At 35.6% G+C, this 14,617-nt stretch overlaps 2 protein-coding genes across 3 annotated transcripts; both read right to left on the bottom strand.

Annotated features, from left to right (window-relative positions):
• Positions 1–394: 394 nt before the first annotated feature.
• On the bottom strand, positions 395–1,961 carry LOC139845891 (uncharacterized). Its single transcript, XM_071835932.1, has 4 exons — positions 1,577–1,961; positions 1,442–1,457; positions 852–948; positions 395–733 (listed from the first exon to the last, which is right to left on the bottom strand). Exons 1-4 carry the CDS (start codon positions 1,959–1,961, stop codon positions 395–397), a joined length of 837 nt encoding a protein of 278 aa, XP_071692033.1.
• A 9,153-nt stretch (positions 1,962–11,114) lies between these two features.
• On the bottom strand, positions 11,115–14,398 carry LOC139882556 (E3 ubiquitin-protein ligase AIRP2-like). Of its 2 annotated transcripts, XM_071866860.1 has the most exons (6): positions 14,245–14,398; positions 14,085–14,167; positions 13,508–13,658; positions 13,317–13,383; positions 11,659–11,893; positions 11,115–11,581 (listed from the first exon to the last, which is right to left on the bottom strand). In XM_071866860.1, exons 2-6 carry the CDS (start codon positions 14,147–14,149, stop codon positions 11,371–11,373), a joined length of 729 nt encoding a protein of 242 aa, XP_071722961.1. In that variant the 5' UTR covers positions 14,150–14,167; positions 14,245–14,398; the 3' UTR covers positions 11,115–11,370. The 2 variants fall into 2 exon arrangements, with proteins under 2 accessions (XP_071722961.1, XP_071722955.1); XM_071866854.1 differs by having other exon boundaries at positions 14,085–14,398.
• Between the last annotated feature and the right edge of the window lie 219 nt (positions 14,399–14,617).

Genomic DNA, 14,617 nt, shown 5'->3' with positions numbered 1-14,617 from the left:
CATATAATTTTCAATCAAAAATAAACCAACATAACTTTTATAAAAATTATATAATATAAATAAAGATATTTAAAGTCAAAGTTGAGAAAGAAAGATTTTAAAAATTCAAAACAGGACAATTATTTTGAGACGGAAGGAATACATGGATTACATATTTGAACTGAAACTACATACACCAAACAATGTAAAGTGTTTTATTCATATAGAAATTTACATATAATTACACAGAAACACCAAAATGAATAAAATAACAAGTGACTGGATAAATACATACTGTAGTATGTAAAAGCAAACATATGATAATCTAGATTACTTACTTTAAATATATAAAACTATACGTCTGAATCGCGGTAAGAATAACTATGATTAATCCCGAGACAGAAGCAATGTAACTCTATGCATTACTAAAGTAAGTACGCCTGGTCCACCCTAACTTGCCGTTGCAGTAGTTGTACATCATGTACCAATCTCTGGCGTACAAGAATTCATATAAATCATATCCTTGAGATAAATTATGGATCAAATCAACAACATGTTGGGAATCAAGAGGAATGTTTTTAGCAAATTTCATATCGTGTCCAGCGATATTCAAGTCTACCAAGTTGAGATGATCTTCTTTTGTTTCAAGTAAATTCACCATAGCAGCAACATAGGATCTAAAGTAAGGAGGTATAACAAGATCCTGCTCATATAAAATGAGGTTGAAAAAGACTAACTCGGTGTTCGAATTTAACTAACTCGGTGTTCGAATTTATTCTTAGTATTGGCATTGTCAACGTAGGCTTCCACCAACCTGGTTGGAAATTTATAGCTAGTGGCCATTTGTAGCGATCATTATGCTTAAATATCACCCCTGCCTTAACAAGCTCTCTAACAGAGTAAGCTGCTGGCACATGACGTGAGTTACCAGTTGATCTTGACGTTATGATCATGGGATGCTTGTAAGAGCTGTTTAGAAAATTAAGGATATGATCATAATCTGTGTTAGTACCATGGATATCAGCATCTAGATCTAGATATGTACTAAAGGGCTTGACAAATTTTAAAATATCAAGTAAAATTAAGGATATGATCATAATCTGTGTTAGTACCATGGATATCAGCATCTAGATATGTACTAAAGGGCTTGACAAATTTTAAAATATTAAGTAACATCTTATTGAGATCAGCTGTTGGTTTAAATTTCAAAACGGTGCAATTGAATATGTCTCTGATTTTCTAGCAGCACTAGATCATAATATTGAATCGTTTTAGGTCGGTTATCGGTTGTCCTAAGCTTATATACAAGCATCATTCATTTATATCTCAACTTTTCCCTGACACCCGACCTCTTCCCCTGGTCACGTCCAAAGTCAACCCGATTTGAACCGCCGTTGCCACAATGATTACACCCGTGTCACTTGGTCTGATACCACTTATTGAATCATTTTAGGTCCACTACCATGCTCTACCATGCTCTGCATATAAACTCAAGAGTTCCCTAGTACTCTAAAACCAATTGGTGATAGAGGGAGGTTCTCCTAAGTTTATATACAAACATTTATTTCTTTCTCATTCCTATGTGGGACACTCTAACCGATTAGCTCCAACACATAAATCGCAGATAACGAATACGGCTTATCTTCTTGATGTGAAATTTCCTCATCATTGAGAAATAAAAATACTATGAAACAAGCATCCATGACCATCATTTCTGCAAGGTCAGCGTCGGTATAGTTATGCAACCCTTCATAACATGCTTTGATATCATCTAACCGAGCATATACCCTTTTCTCGCACGCTTTTATTGTTTCTTCTATAGGAGAGTCTACCTTTCCTAATAAATCTCTTCGAATAAGTGGTTTCTGATTTTCAATTTCTTGAACATTTTTATCTTGTTTGTGCAGAGGTCCAATAGAGACCTTCTGAGGATTACAAGAATTTGGACTGATGTCTCGCATCCTACTTGGAACCTCGCGCATAGTTCGATGTGTTTTATTAACAATGCTGACTACTCTTTGTACGACAGAATCGACTTGAATATGGAGATGATTGACATCTCCGGATCCATCTTCCATTTCAATATAATTTTACCTGTTACATTTTGAAACGTTACGTTATTTAGTGTGGTAGTGTTTGCCTTTCTAAAAAAGATAGAAACATTAAATTAGACCAGCTTACATATGGAAGCGATGATAAATTGAGAATACTAAAATATAAAGTTAGGATTAAATGTTTTATATATATATATATATATATATATATATATATATATATATATATATATATATATATATATATATATATATATATATATATATATATATATATGTAGGAAAAATATACATACGAAACTGAAAATTACAAGTAACATACAAACATGCTATGTACTATCGTAATCACAAATAGAAAACATGAAAATAGATATGCAATATATAAGGATAAACATAAGCGTAAAACGATCAAACCGAATTGAAGGGTTGAACCGGGCTTGTGTTTGACACAATTCCCTTAAACAGATTCGACGTCTGTTCCCAGGGTACACCGGTTCGAAGCAGAGTGTACTGCCGGACGAGAGCACTTGCCTGAAAAGGAGACTGGAAGCGGGGTGACCGAAGTTGTAGAAGAAGAAGCAGGAAATCAAAGGTAAGAGGGTTATGATTTTTGTTTATGTGTTAGTTGATTCTTTCCTCAATACCAAACTTTGGTATTTATCGTGCAAACAAGATCTCAAAAGGTAAGAAAAGATTTATGAAATCACACAAAATATATTTACAAAATCCTTGATTGATAAATCAAATCTTTTTGGATTTGAAAAGGATTTACAAAATCACATAAAATATTTACAAAATCCTTGATTGATAAATCAAATATTTTAGGATTTGAAAAAGATTTACCAATTCACATAAGAATATTTACAAATCCTTGGTTGATAAATCTTTAAACTAACAACTTTGAGACGCGATATCTCATTCACCATTAATCCGTTTTGGACACGCTTTAGTTCGTTTTAAAACTCTCATTAGTGGTTACAAAAACCCACTAAATAGTCGTTAATATATATCACTTTATTATATATTAATTTGTGTCCAAAAATTGGTGGAACACACTTTCCAACCAAATTTTTCAACAATCCCCCACATGAATGGAGATCGCTTCTTAGTAACAACTATCTTCCGGTTAAATTTCAGCGGTTGAATCTTGCATACGATAAGTAGGTGTTACCCTTTGAACTTTCGCTCATGAAAACGCACTTAGTCTACTGGCTCTGATTAGACGGCGATGTCTTTGAACTCGTCTGCCGTTTGTGTAGGCGACAATACGCTTCACACAAGACTCTTCCTGAAAATCTCAAGTCCTCATAGTTATGTTCGTTATGGTCATGAACATTAGCCTGGTTCTGTGAGTGCTTATCAAGTATTGTGCCCCAATAATACCCTTCGAAGTGACCCCACTTCTCTCTCACATAGGTGATTCACCACCGAATGGCTACTGATTAACCATGCATGATTATTTCACTTGAATCATTAAAAACCATGGGCTTATCCTCTTACATGTCACTTTTAGGAATGAACTAGGAAGTCTACTCATAATTAGTAAACTCCCTTTAAAAGGTGTAGGGGTTGCTAGTTTAGTAATTAACTCACCCACAGTGACTTCGTCAGTTCATACAAGTAGGTTGTCCTATTGAACTCAGATCTTGGGATCTCCAGTCAACTGAGTTAGGTTTTCCTTCATATAAACTTAGCCTTTCAGGAGCTTCAGTCCCATTCCCACGCACGACTTATACACTAACTCTCTGCTTAAGCCTTTTGTCAGCGGATCCGCAATATTATCCTTTGACTTCACATAGTCAATAGTGATAATTCCTGTAGAGATTAGTTGTCGTACTGTATTATGTCTACATCGTATATGTCTATTCTTATCATTATACATTGTGCTATGAGCTCTACCAATCGCCGATTGGCTATCACAATGTATACTTATGGCCGACACCGGTTTAGGCCATCTTGGTATATCTTCAACGAATTGACGTAGCCATTCTGCCTCTTCACCAGCTTTGTCTAAAGCGATGAATTCTGATTCCATCGTGGATCTAGCAATAACCGTTTGTTTAGACGATTTCCACGATATAGCAGCACCTCCAAGTGTGAATACGTACCCACTTGTTGCTCTGGAATCATTTGTATCAGATATCCAGTTTGCATCACAGTGACCTTCAATCACTGCCGGATATCTGTTATAATGCAGCCCGTACTCTCGAGTATATCTTAAGTACTGAAGTAACTTAGTTATACAATTCCAGTGAGATGTTCCTGGATTACTCGTGTATCTGCTTAGCTTGCTTACAGCATATGCTAAGTCTGGTAGAGTACAACTCATTAGATACATTAAGCTGCCAATAATTCTTGAGTACTCTAACTGGTTAACAGGTTCTCCTCTGTTCTTAACTAGATGTTGACTTGGGTCAATGGGAGTTCTAGCTATATTAGAGTCATTAGCATTGAACTTCTCAAGAATTTTATCCACATAATGGGTTTGACTTAGAATAAGTCCACTTTTGGTTCGTGTGATTTTTACTCCCAATATCACATCCGCTAAACCCATGTCTTTCATGTCAAACTTCGATTTCAACATGTCTTTTGTAGATTTAATCATCTTTTCATTACTACCAGCAATGAACATATCATCTACATATAGACAAAGGATAACATATCCACTTGGTGTGTCTTTCACATACACACACTTGTCACATTCATTGATCTTAAATCCTGAATCAAGCATGACATTATCAAAATTCTGGTGCCATTGTTTAGGAGCTTGTTTTAATCCATATAAAGATTTAACAAGTTTACACACTTTCCTTTCTTGTCCATGCGCTAGAAACCCCTCAGGTTGTTCCATGTAAATCTCTTCTTCTAGATTTCCATTTAGGAAAGCGGTTTTCACATCCATTTGATGTACTTCCAAGTTTCTAATGGCGGCAATGGCAAGTACCAACCTGATTGAGGTTATTCGCGTTACGGGTGAATATGTATCAAAAAATCTAGACCTTCGCGTTGCCTATAACCTTTGATCACCAACCTTACCTTATACTTATCAATGGTACCATCTGGCTTTAACTTCTTCTTGAAGATCCATCGATAACCTAGTGGCTTGCATCCCGGAGGAAGATCCACTAACTCCCAAGTATGGTTTTGTAAAATAGAATCTATTTCACTTTTAATGGCCTCCTTCCATTGTGGTCCTTCAGAGGAAGACACCGCTTCACGGTAAGTTGTAGGTTCATTTTCAACCATGTAAGAGTGAAAATCAGGACCAAACGATTTTTCTGTCCTTGCTCTTTTGCTTCATCTCAGCTCAAGCTCTTCTTCCTCAGATTCTACTAGTTCCTCTCGAACTCGTTCATGAGGTGTCTTAACTTCAACACCTACATCGTCTATTCTAGACGAACTTCCATGTTCATTTGCAATGCACGAAAATACATTTTCAAAGAACGAAGCATTTCTTGATTCCATGATTGAACCTTTGTGTATATCCGAAATCTTGGATTCATGCACAAGGAACCGATAAGCCATACTGTGTTCATCATATCCAATAAATATGCAGTCAACAGTCTTTGACCCTATCTTTTGTGCCTTAGGTAATGGAACAGCTACCTTTGCTAGGCACCCCCACACTTTGAGGCACTCATAGGATGGTTTTCTTTTCCACCATAACTCGTATGGGGTTTCATCCCTATTCTTTTGGAGTATCTTATTTAAAAGATAGTTTGCCGATAGGATGGCATCCGCTCACATTGACTGGCTTACACCCGAACTCACTAACATGGCATTGCCCATTTCTTTCAAAGTTCTATTCTTTCTTTCAGCAGTGCCATTTGATTGGGGTGAGTAAGGTGCAGTAAATTCATGTCTAATGCCATTTTGCGCACAAAATTCAGCAAAAGGTGCAACATATTCACCACCTCTATCACTGCGAACAACCTTGATTTTCCGTTGAAGTTGATTCTCAACTTCATTTTTATAAGCAATGAATTTCTCAATTGCTTCATCTTTACTTTTTAATAAGTAAACGTAACAGTACTTCGTGCTATCATCGATAAAAGTAATGAAGTACTTGTTACCACTCCTTGTTGGAATGGATTTTAAATCACACACATCAGTGTGAATCATATCAAGGGGTTCGGTTATTCGTTCAACCGATTTGAAGGATGATCTTGTTAATTTGGCTTCAACACATGTTTTACATTTATAGTTTGAGTCAATGTGTAAAGTTGGTATGCAATTCAATTTAATTAAGCGACGAATGGAATTAAAATTAACATGACCTAGTCTACCATGCCACACATTAGAAGACTCAAGCATATAAACAGAACTAGTACTTGTTTTATTAGCTTCAGTGTTAATAACCATTGCATTTAGCTTAAACATGCCATTAAGGGCATAACCCTTTCCAACATAAACACCACTTTTGGTCAACACGACCTTATCAGACTCAAACACTAGTCTAAAGCCAAACTTATTCAATAACCACCCAGACACAAGATTCTTACGAATCTCAGGAACATACAACACATTAGTCAAAGTAAGTTCCTTTTCAGAGGTCATTTTCAGGATCACATTTCCTTCACCCTTGATATCCGCTGTAGCAGAGTTTCCCATAAACAGCTTATCTCCACTAGTAACCTCTTTTAAAGTGTTAAAGAGGCGCTTATCAGCACACACATGACGGGTAGCCCCAGTATCAACCCACCACTCTCTGGTATTAGAACCAACCAGATTAACCTCGAAAATCATAATAGTGAGGTCAGAAACCATAGCAATCATGTTGTCAGCATCATCAACCATGTTAGCTTGCCGGGTAGTCTCTTTCTTTGGCTTCTTGCACTCATCAGCACGATGACCCGGCTGGTTACAATTAAAGCATTTTCCAGAGAAACCAAGGGCGAACCTACCTTGAAGGGTATGGGGTCCTATGACCCTACATGATTAATTTTTTTTTAATAATTTATACTCCAAACTGTGTATGACACCACTAAATTTAAGTATAGGACCCCATATATATTCAGGATTTATAGGATTTTTGAAGATAAACGACCACTAAAATACCCTTCAAACATAATTTGTAATCGAAAAAAATTTCTGGACCCCATTGAGTTTTAATCCTAGATTCGCCACTGAGAGAAACCTTTCTTCTTGGTAACACCACCTTTAGGTCCAAGCTTGAACCATTTCCCCTTGTTACTTTTCTCAGTCTTTCCTTTACTTTTGCTACTTTTTGAGGAGTGACCATGTTCAACAATATTATCCTTTGCCGAACTAGGGGTAATGCTCTTTTTAAGAGCAACTTTGTTGTCTTCCTCAATGCAAAGACGGACCACCAGGTCTTCAACAGTCATCTCCTTTCGCTTATGTTTCAAGTAATTCTTGAAATCAAGCCAGCTTGGTGGTAACTTCTCAATTATTGCTGCAACTTGAAAACTCTCACTGATTACTATTTTTTCAGCATGTATGTCATGAATAATGACCTGCAATTCTTGGACTTGACTCATAACAGTTTTTGAGTCAAACATTTTAAAATCCAAGAATTTAGCTACTACCCATTATTTCTTGGTACCAGCATCCTCAGTCTTGTACTTTTTCTCCAAAGACTCCCATATTTCTTTGGCAGTCTCTGTTGTGTAGTACACGTTATAGAGAGAATTCTCCAAACCATTCAAGACATAATCGTGGCATAGATAATCTGAATGTTTCCACGCCTCAACCGCGCTCACAGTTTGAGCATCCCCTTCAACAAGTTGGGGAGCGGTTTCAGTTAAGACCCTCGCAAGGTTCAACGTGGTCAGATAAAAACGCATCGTTTTCTGCCAACGTTTAAAGTTCACACCAGTGAACTTTTCAGATTTCTCAGCATGAGAAATAACAGTATTAGGTAGCGGTGCAACAGTTCCACCATTATTTAGGGTAGCATCCAACTGAGACTCCATTCTGAAAAGGACAGATCAGAAGTAACATTAGTAACAAGTCCGAACTTACAAGAGTAATTAATAGTAAAGAGAATGAACTGAACTTTCTTCATGTTTGGTTAAGTGTATTGTTCTCCCTTTAATAGACTAACTAATCGTCAGTTACACTCTACAAACATCATATTTTTACTCTTTTGGTTTACGCATAACTTGACTAATTCACAATTAATGCTGAATTAGATTTCAATATTACTGTTACGTACCTATTATATTCATTGAATTTTAGCCGAGTCTTAATTTAACTTTTTGATAGAATATTAAGAAAGTATTATATTCATTAATTCATTCAATTAATATTCATTAAAAAAGATTCATTATATCAACGAGCACGTTGCCGAGACTTCCATTAAAGTTTGCTCAAGAGAACATTGCCGATGATTAAACCCGAGATCTACAGCTTCACTACACTAGGAGTCCTGCTAAATGCAGCAGATTAACTTTGTAAGTTTCTTATTACCATTATGAACACTAAATGCAGCATATAACTTTGTAGAGTAGTTATTTATTTATTTATTTATTTTTTTTTATTTTTTTTTTGCCGTTCTTGCTATCTTAAGTCGTTCTCTGTTATTTATAAGTTGTTGTTTGACTTAATTTGTGCGTGTCCTAAGGCTAGGGGAGACCTACATGTCATGAAATCACTTTCTTAATGTGTATTTTATTTTATTTTTATTACATTTCTTAAGATAATACAATAATACTTGTGATTGTGAAACATGTGTACTGGAATAACACAAAGGGTGGAATGAAAGTAAATGATTCAGAACAAACATTCTAAAAGACTAAAAGAGTAGGAATATCTTGTGACACATGAATCAAGTTTATAAGTTAAGAATAAGAGTGCCTTTATTGGAAGTCGATTTGTATGATCAGAAATACATCATCTCAAGTCCATCGATTCCATAACAATATTATTCGTTCCAGTGCTTCTCCTTTCATATACTCCGTACGTACAACAGTAGCTTGCTATCAAATTGATTGAACCAATTGTGTACCCATCCTTTATATTGAATTACATTAATTTGTGCCTGCAGATTGTCGCTGCTGATGTGTTAGTCAAGTAATCAATCATAATAGCTCGTCTTATAGTTTTCAAATAACAGTTTGTCCACGTTTTGTCAAATATACCTGTTTCGGTTACTAGATTTTGTATATGAGATCATTCTTTTGAAATTTTTTATATCACTATGTAGCTTTGAGGTTTTCATCACCCATCCATTTTGTTGGTAAATAGAACCCGTAGGTTATGATGTTTTATTGATCAGTATTTATAGAGATACATAGAAACTCTAGGAACCCTAAACCCACAAAGTGGCCGGGCTATACTAAATAGGCTAACCATAATCTCTAGTCTAACACTTCCCCGCAGTCCGAACGGCGAAATCGCTAAAGTTCGGACTGGAACAAAACACTAAATATTAAATAAAGAAATGAAAAAAAAACTTTTTTTTATTTGTTGCACCGAATAGACTGATTTTGCTGATATCGTTGCGTCTTGCTTAACTGCGTTTCTTTTTCCGTAACGTTTTTAAATATACGTCGTGGCGTTTGCTTTGGGCAAGGAACTCTGTCGACATAAACAATCTTCATCAACGCTGCAAATAAAGTTTTTGACTATATGTTTTTTTTCGGGGTTTGGAACCTAGTCACGCTAGGCGGCTTAGCCCCACGCCGATTATTTATTAAAGATTAGCTAGTAAAAAAAAGAAAAGAAAAGAACAATAAAACATGACGTGATATTTTGGATTTCGAATTAAAGAAGTTGAAAAACATATGTAAATTATTAAACAAGACTACGAAGTAGGAATTGAAGTAGGAATTAAACAACACTAAGGTGGAGGCTGCCGATCAAAGTTTAACGTGTTTTTTTTTTTTTTTTTTTTTTTGTTAAATAATAGAAAATGGTTTAACACATAGATATGACGGTGGATATGGTTGTATTTTTTAGCGACGATGCTCAAGTGGGCACAAAGTTGAGCGGCTGTAGTCAGAGAGTAGTTGTGACGTGTTAGATGCGGCTGAACAAACAAAAATAATAATAATAATAACGGCTGTGGTGGGATGATAGAGGGATTAGGTTATTTGACGGGACGGTAGGAACCTGACATCTGATACCATGTTGGTAAATAGAAACCGTAGGTTATGATGTTTTATTGATCAGTATTTATAGAGATACATAGAAACCCTAGGAACCCAAAACCCAAAAACGGGCCGGGCTATACTAAATAGGCTAACCATAATCTCTAGTCTAACACATTTAAAATGTATTTTCAATATTTCTATAATATAGCCCAACAAACAACAACAACAATACCCAAACTCATGGTGTCATGATTTGGATCCAATGATGATCTCAACAAGAAACAAAATGGATTATCACCAAAATGCCCAAATATTTTTCACCCCTTGAACCAGAGCCCAAAAAAAAAAAAAAATTGACAAAATGCCCTCGCAAGGCGCAAGGTACCTTGCGTACAAACCGGCGCAAGTACGCAAGCAGCCTTGCGTCCTTGCGTCCTTGCGCCTTTATCTTATCAGGATAGGATTTTCACGATAAGATTTCATTAGATTTTCTAGATTTTCATGGATAGAATTTCGATACTATATAAAGAATGTCCCTGAAACTTGTAATTTATCATTTCCTAATAACTCATTCCAAAAGAATTTCAGTGGAGATGGTGGTAGCCTTGTAAGCTAGTATAAGAAGTCACGGTGGTAGCAAGAGGGGTTAGGTGGTGGTGGAGATGATGGAGGAGGAGAATCTGGTAGTAGTAATGGAAGCGATGAAGAGGGTTTGCGTTTGTGCTTGCGTTTTTGCGAATCGCCTGTGTAAGTGTTTATTTGCGTGTTTGCGAAGTCGGATGAAAGTGTGGAGTAACAGGTTTAAAAATGTCATTTAACCGTAATTTTTTTAGAAAAAGACGCAAAGACACAAGGTCGCAAGGTACCTTGCGTCTTACGAGGCCATTTTGTCAAAAAAAAAAAAAAAAAATTTTGAGCTCTGATGCAAGGGGTGAAAAATATTTGGGCATTTTGGTGATAATCCCGAAACAAAAAGAAAAAAACAGATGCACCAATCAAACCATAAGTATATAGACCAACCATGTATCCAATTTACAATTCCCAAGTGTATCAGTATCAAACCCAACAAAATAACAGGACCCATTTTATATACAACCCAATCAACAAATTAAATGTTCATGTCTTAAATCAATGTACATATACATATAACTATACCATTCTATCATTCTGGTTGTAGTCATGACAATTTATCACTTGAAGATGGTTGAATTCACAAATCAAACAACATTTCTATGTACAGATAGACAGTGCATGCCCACAATAATACTGCTGCATCATCTTCACCGATAACGAGGGTCGTAAGAAATAGTAATAGGATCCACAACAATAAGAGGTAACTTTTCAACATACATAATAAGTCTCCTCAAATTGTCCCTTGCAATTGTTGATAATTCAGTAACGTCATAACGACAAGTGTAAATCCATAGATCACCCGAGTTTACCCGTTTTAAATTATCACGGCAAAACGGACATGATTGAGATCGAGCTCGCCTAAATCACATCCCAAATATTTATCATACACTTGTATTATGGATATGTAATTATGTAAATGAGTGGAGTTAGCTCACCAATTTGTGTAGCACTTCATACACAGGGAATGGTTGCAATCGGGTAACACAACCTTGGTGTTCAATTCTAAGCAGATTCCGCATTCTTCTTCTCGCTCCATATCAATTTCAGATAGTTTACCTTTACTCAGCTCATCATATTTTTGATACTTGGATGCACAAAGCTCCTTTTGCTTCCTATCTTCAATGTCAGTTATTCCCCCTTGAAGTTGCAATAAAGATGGAAATATAACACCTATCCAAGACACCCCAAAGTGAGGACCAAATTACTAAATAGTGTTAACTTCTTAAAAGAATGGTTTGTTCAGCAAGTAATCCTGTCCTGTTGGGCTACGTACATTAGAGTACGGGGTTGGATTACTCGCCCTCCCGGGTAACCTAAACAGGAAAAACCTTATACCTTTTTAATTGTTTGTCCAGCCAAGCAAAAAGTCAACATCAAAACTTTTGAAGAATTCTGTAAAAATGTCCACGCTAAATCACAATTTTAAGACTTTGTTACAATAAAAAAGTTGTCGGTCTTAAGTATCTCATAAAATTTATGCGAATGATGAAGTCAAAAGGAGAATCATTGACTTCAAAAGTCAAGCCATGCCTTAATATTAGAGAAATTGAGGACTCCCAAAGTTGGCTGACTTACATCGCTAGGAGAGGTTTGTCCATGTATTGGTTTTTGATCTATAACTAACCCGAATTCATCCAATTTGTTTTTTTGAACGGCAAGCTTTGCATCAGTGTATCATTTATTTCAACGACATTCATCATTTGCGCACACACGCGTTCGGGAGGAAACCAGAATCGCATTACCGGAACCCGATCCTTTAACCATCCCGAGGAGCAGGAGGACCGGGTTTGAATCAAGAATGGATCTGGGAGAAAAACTGGATATCCATATTTCAGGCAGATTAATTAATAGGATGGGCAGAGCGAGGCTCGAACCCATGATCTAACCTCCAGCCCAAGGGGAATTCATCCAATTTGTATTAGCCAACATATTAAAAAAGCGGTGCCATTCGTCTAAATGTCCAATACTCTTTTCAAAAGATTGACCCATTTTGACTCATCAACATATGGATCGATCTATTACATGTTAAACTAAAATTACATAAGAAAATAAAATTCATCAATGACGACCAAAGGGCTTATAGCCTAGCGGTATTCAAGGAACCTTTCAAGTTTCAACCAAAGAGGTTGGGGGTTCAAGCCCGTCGTGGACATAATGGTGGATTAATAGGTGTTGGGTATGTGAGTTGCTGTTCTAAAAGAAAATAAATAAGTAAATTTATCAATGATTATTTGAATTTCCTGCAATCAGTGGCGATTCCAGGATTATTATTTCATGGGGTCCCGAAATTTTTTTTCAGTGCTAATTTTATTTGAATGATAATGATAATTTAATGGTATTTTATTTTCAAAAAACTACAAATTCGTAAGATATACGGAGTCCGAGTAGTTAAATTAGTGGTGTCATATACAATTTAAAAGAAAAACTATAAATTTGAAAAATATATGGGGTCTATACAATTTAAAGAGTATTTTTTACTAAAAAAATTTTAAATTAGTGGTGTCCCGTGACCCCACGGGGTCCTTACTAAAGTCGCCACTGCCTGCAATTGGTTCGAATAAAATCTGAAGAATAGAGGTTGAGCCAAACTAACCGTAGAATTCTCTTAAACTGGCTTTACGCTCCTGCATATACATGCTTGTCTTCCCATCCTCGTATGCCTGCAATGCCATGTTATCACAAGTTTACATACAGATACAAATACCAAAACAAATACGGAGTATCTATAAACACAAAGACATATGTTATACATACATACTACATATTCAAAGATAAGATACACACCTTATAAATAAGTATTCTGAGTAAACCAAGAGCACCAGCAAGATGACAGTCACTCCATTGAACAAAAAAAAGAAAAAACTGAGCACATGGGCTGTATGACAATCTCATCTGAAGGCAACCACCATCATATTCCCTTGGATAATCTGATGCCCTGTTTTTAATTCCCAATTACTCTCTAATTTGATTATTCTTTTTCTTCACATATTTGAAATACAGATAAATAATATAAACCCACATAAGTTTTTCCTTGATTACTCAAAACTTGCATCATACACCTGTAAATTAACAACCTTTTTCAAAGAATTTTTTGAACTAAACACTTTCAAATCCCAAATTATTATTTGAAGACTCTTGAAAATGTATAACAATAATCTTAATACCTTGGTTTCCCAAAGATTATGTCAAACCCTTGTAAATTAACAAACTTTTTGGGAAAACTTTAAACCTAAACTTAATTAAAAAAAAAAAAAAACAAAAATCATCAAACATAATTACTCAACCAGTAATATACAAAAACATAAATAATTCAAATAATCAATTATTGAATAAAAAAATCAAAACAGGGATAGAGAATTACAGAGTATTGGCATATTGAATATCAGCTTCAAGGGATTTAAGTGAATCTTTAAATGTCTTTCTCATGTCCCTCCTTTGTTTCCCCTGCTACACAATCCAACTCCCATCAAACAAAAAATTCAAATCTTTTTCAATTCAAACCCTAAAAATTGAAACTTGACCTTAATTCCTCAAACCCCACAAAAATATGTTCACACCCTTTGCTCTGTTTTACCCAAACTGTTTAGCAACAAAATAAATTAGAGAATTATTTTGAAGGGTGAAGAGTCTTCTTAAGCAATTAGAGTGACCCACACACCAGTCACACATACACACATAGAGTGTGTGTTTTAGTATGAGTAATAAATAAACAATGGCCTTTCACTTGAACAGCACGCTTCTAGTTGAATCTATGAAAGCTACTTAAACTACGTATGATTTAGATCAATGTACATAGTTTACAGCATAATGTACAAGTATTTGGAGGTTCGTTGATCTGGATTTAGTGATTATAGCTCTGTAATAAGAAAAACACTTCTGCCGATTCCGTGTTTA

The sequence above is a fragment of the Rutidosis leptorrhynchoides genome, chromosome 1, assembly GCF_046630445.1.
Source record: "Rutidosis leptorrhynchoides isolate AG116_Rl617_1_P2 chromosome 1, CSIRO_AGI_Rlap_v1, whole genome shotgun sequence".
NCBI classification, from domain to species: Eukaryota; Viridiplantae; Streptophyta; class Magnoliopsida; order Asterales; family Asteraceae; genus Rutidosis; species Rutidosis leptorrhynchoides.
Note: the sequence above shows the minus strand (reverse complement) of the source record. Positions and strands in the feature narration are given on the sequence as shown.

What these genes read in the sequence shown, in the direction of transcription:
- LOC139845891 (XM_071835932.1), bottom strand. Translation starts at nt 1,961, where the DNA reads ATGCGCGAGGTTCCAAGTAGGATGCGAGACATCAGTCCAAATTCTTGT. An exon ending in GAGAGCTTGTTAAGGCAGGG is followed by an intron (nt 734 to 851) that starts GTGATATTTAAG and finishes ACACCGAGTTAG; the next exon opens with TTAAATTCGAACACCGAGTT.
- LOC139882556 (XM_071866854.1), bottom strand. Translation starts at nt 14,149, where the DNA reads ATGAGAAAGACATTTAAAGATTCACTTAAATCCCTTGAAGCTGATATT. An exon ending in TCAGAATACTTATTTATAAG is followed by an intron (nt 13,384 to 13,507) that starts GTGTGTATCTTA and finishes ATGGCATTGCAG; the next exon opens with GCATACGAGGATGGGAAGAC. An exon ending in ATGAAGTGCTACACAAATTG is followed by an intron (nt 11,582 to 11,658) that starts GTGAGCTAACTC and finishes GATGTGATTTAG; the next exon opens with GCGAGCTCGATCTCAATCAT.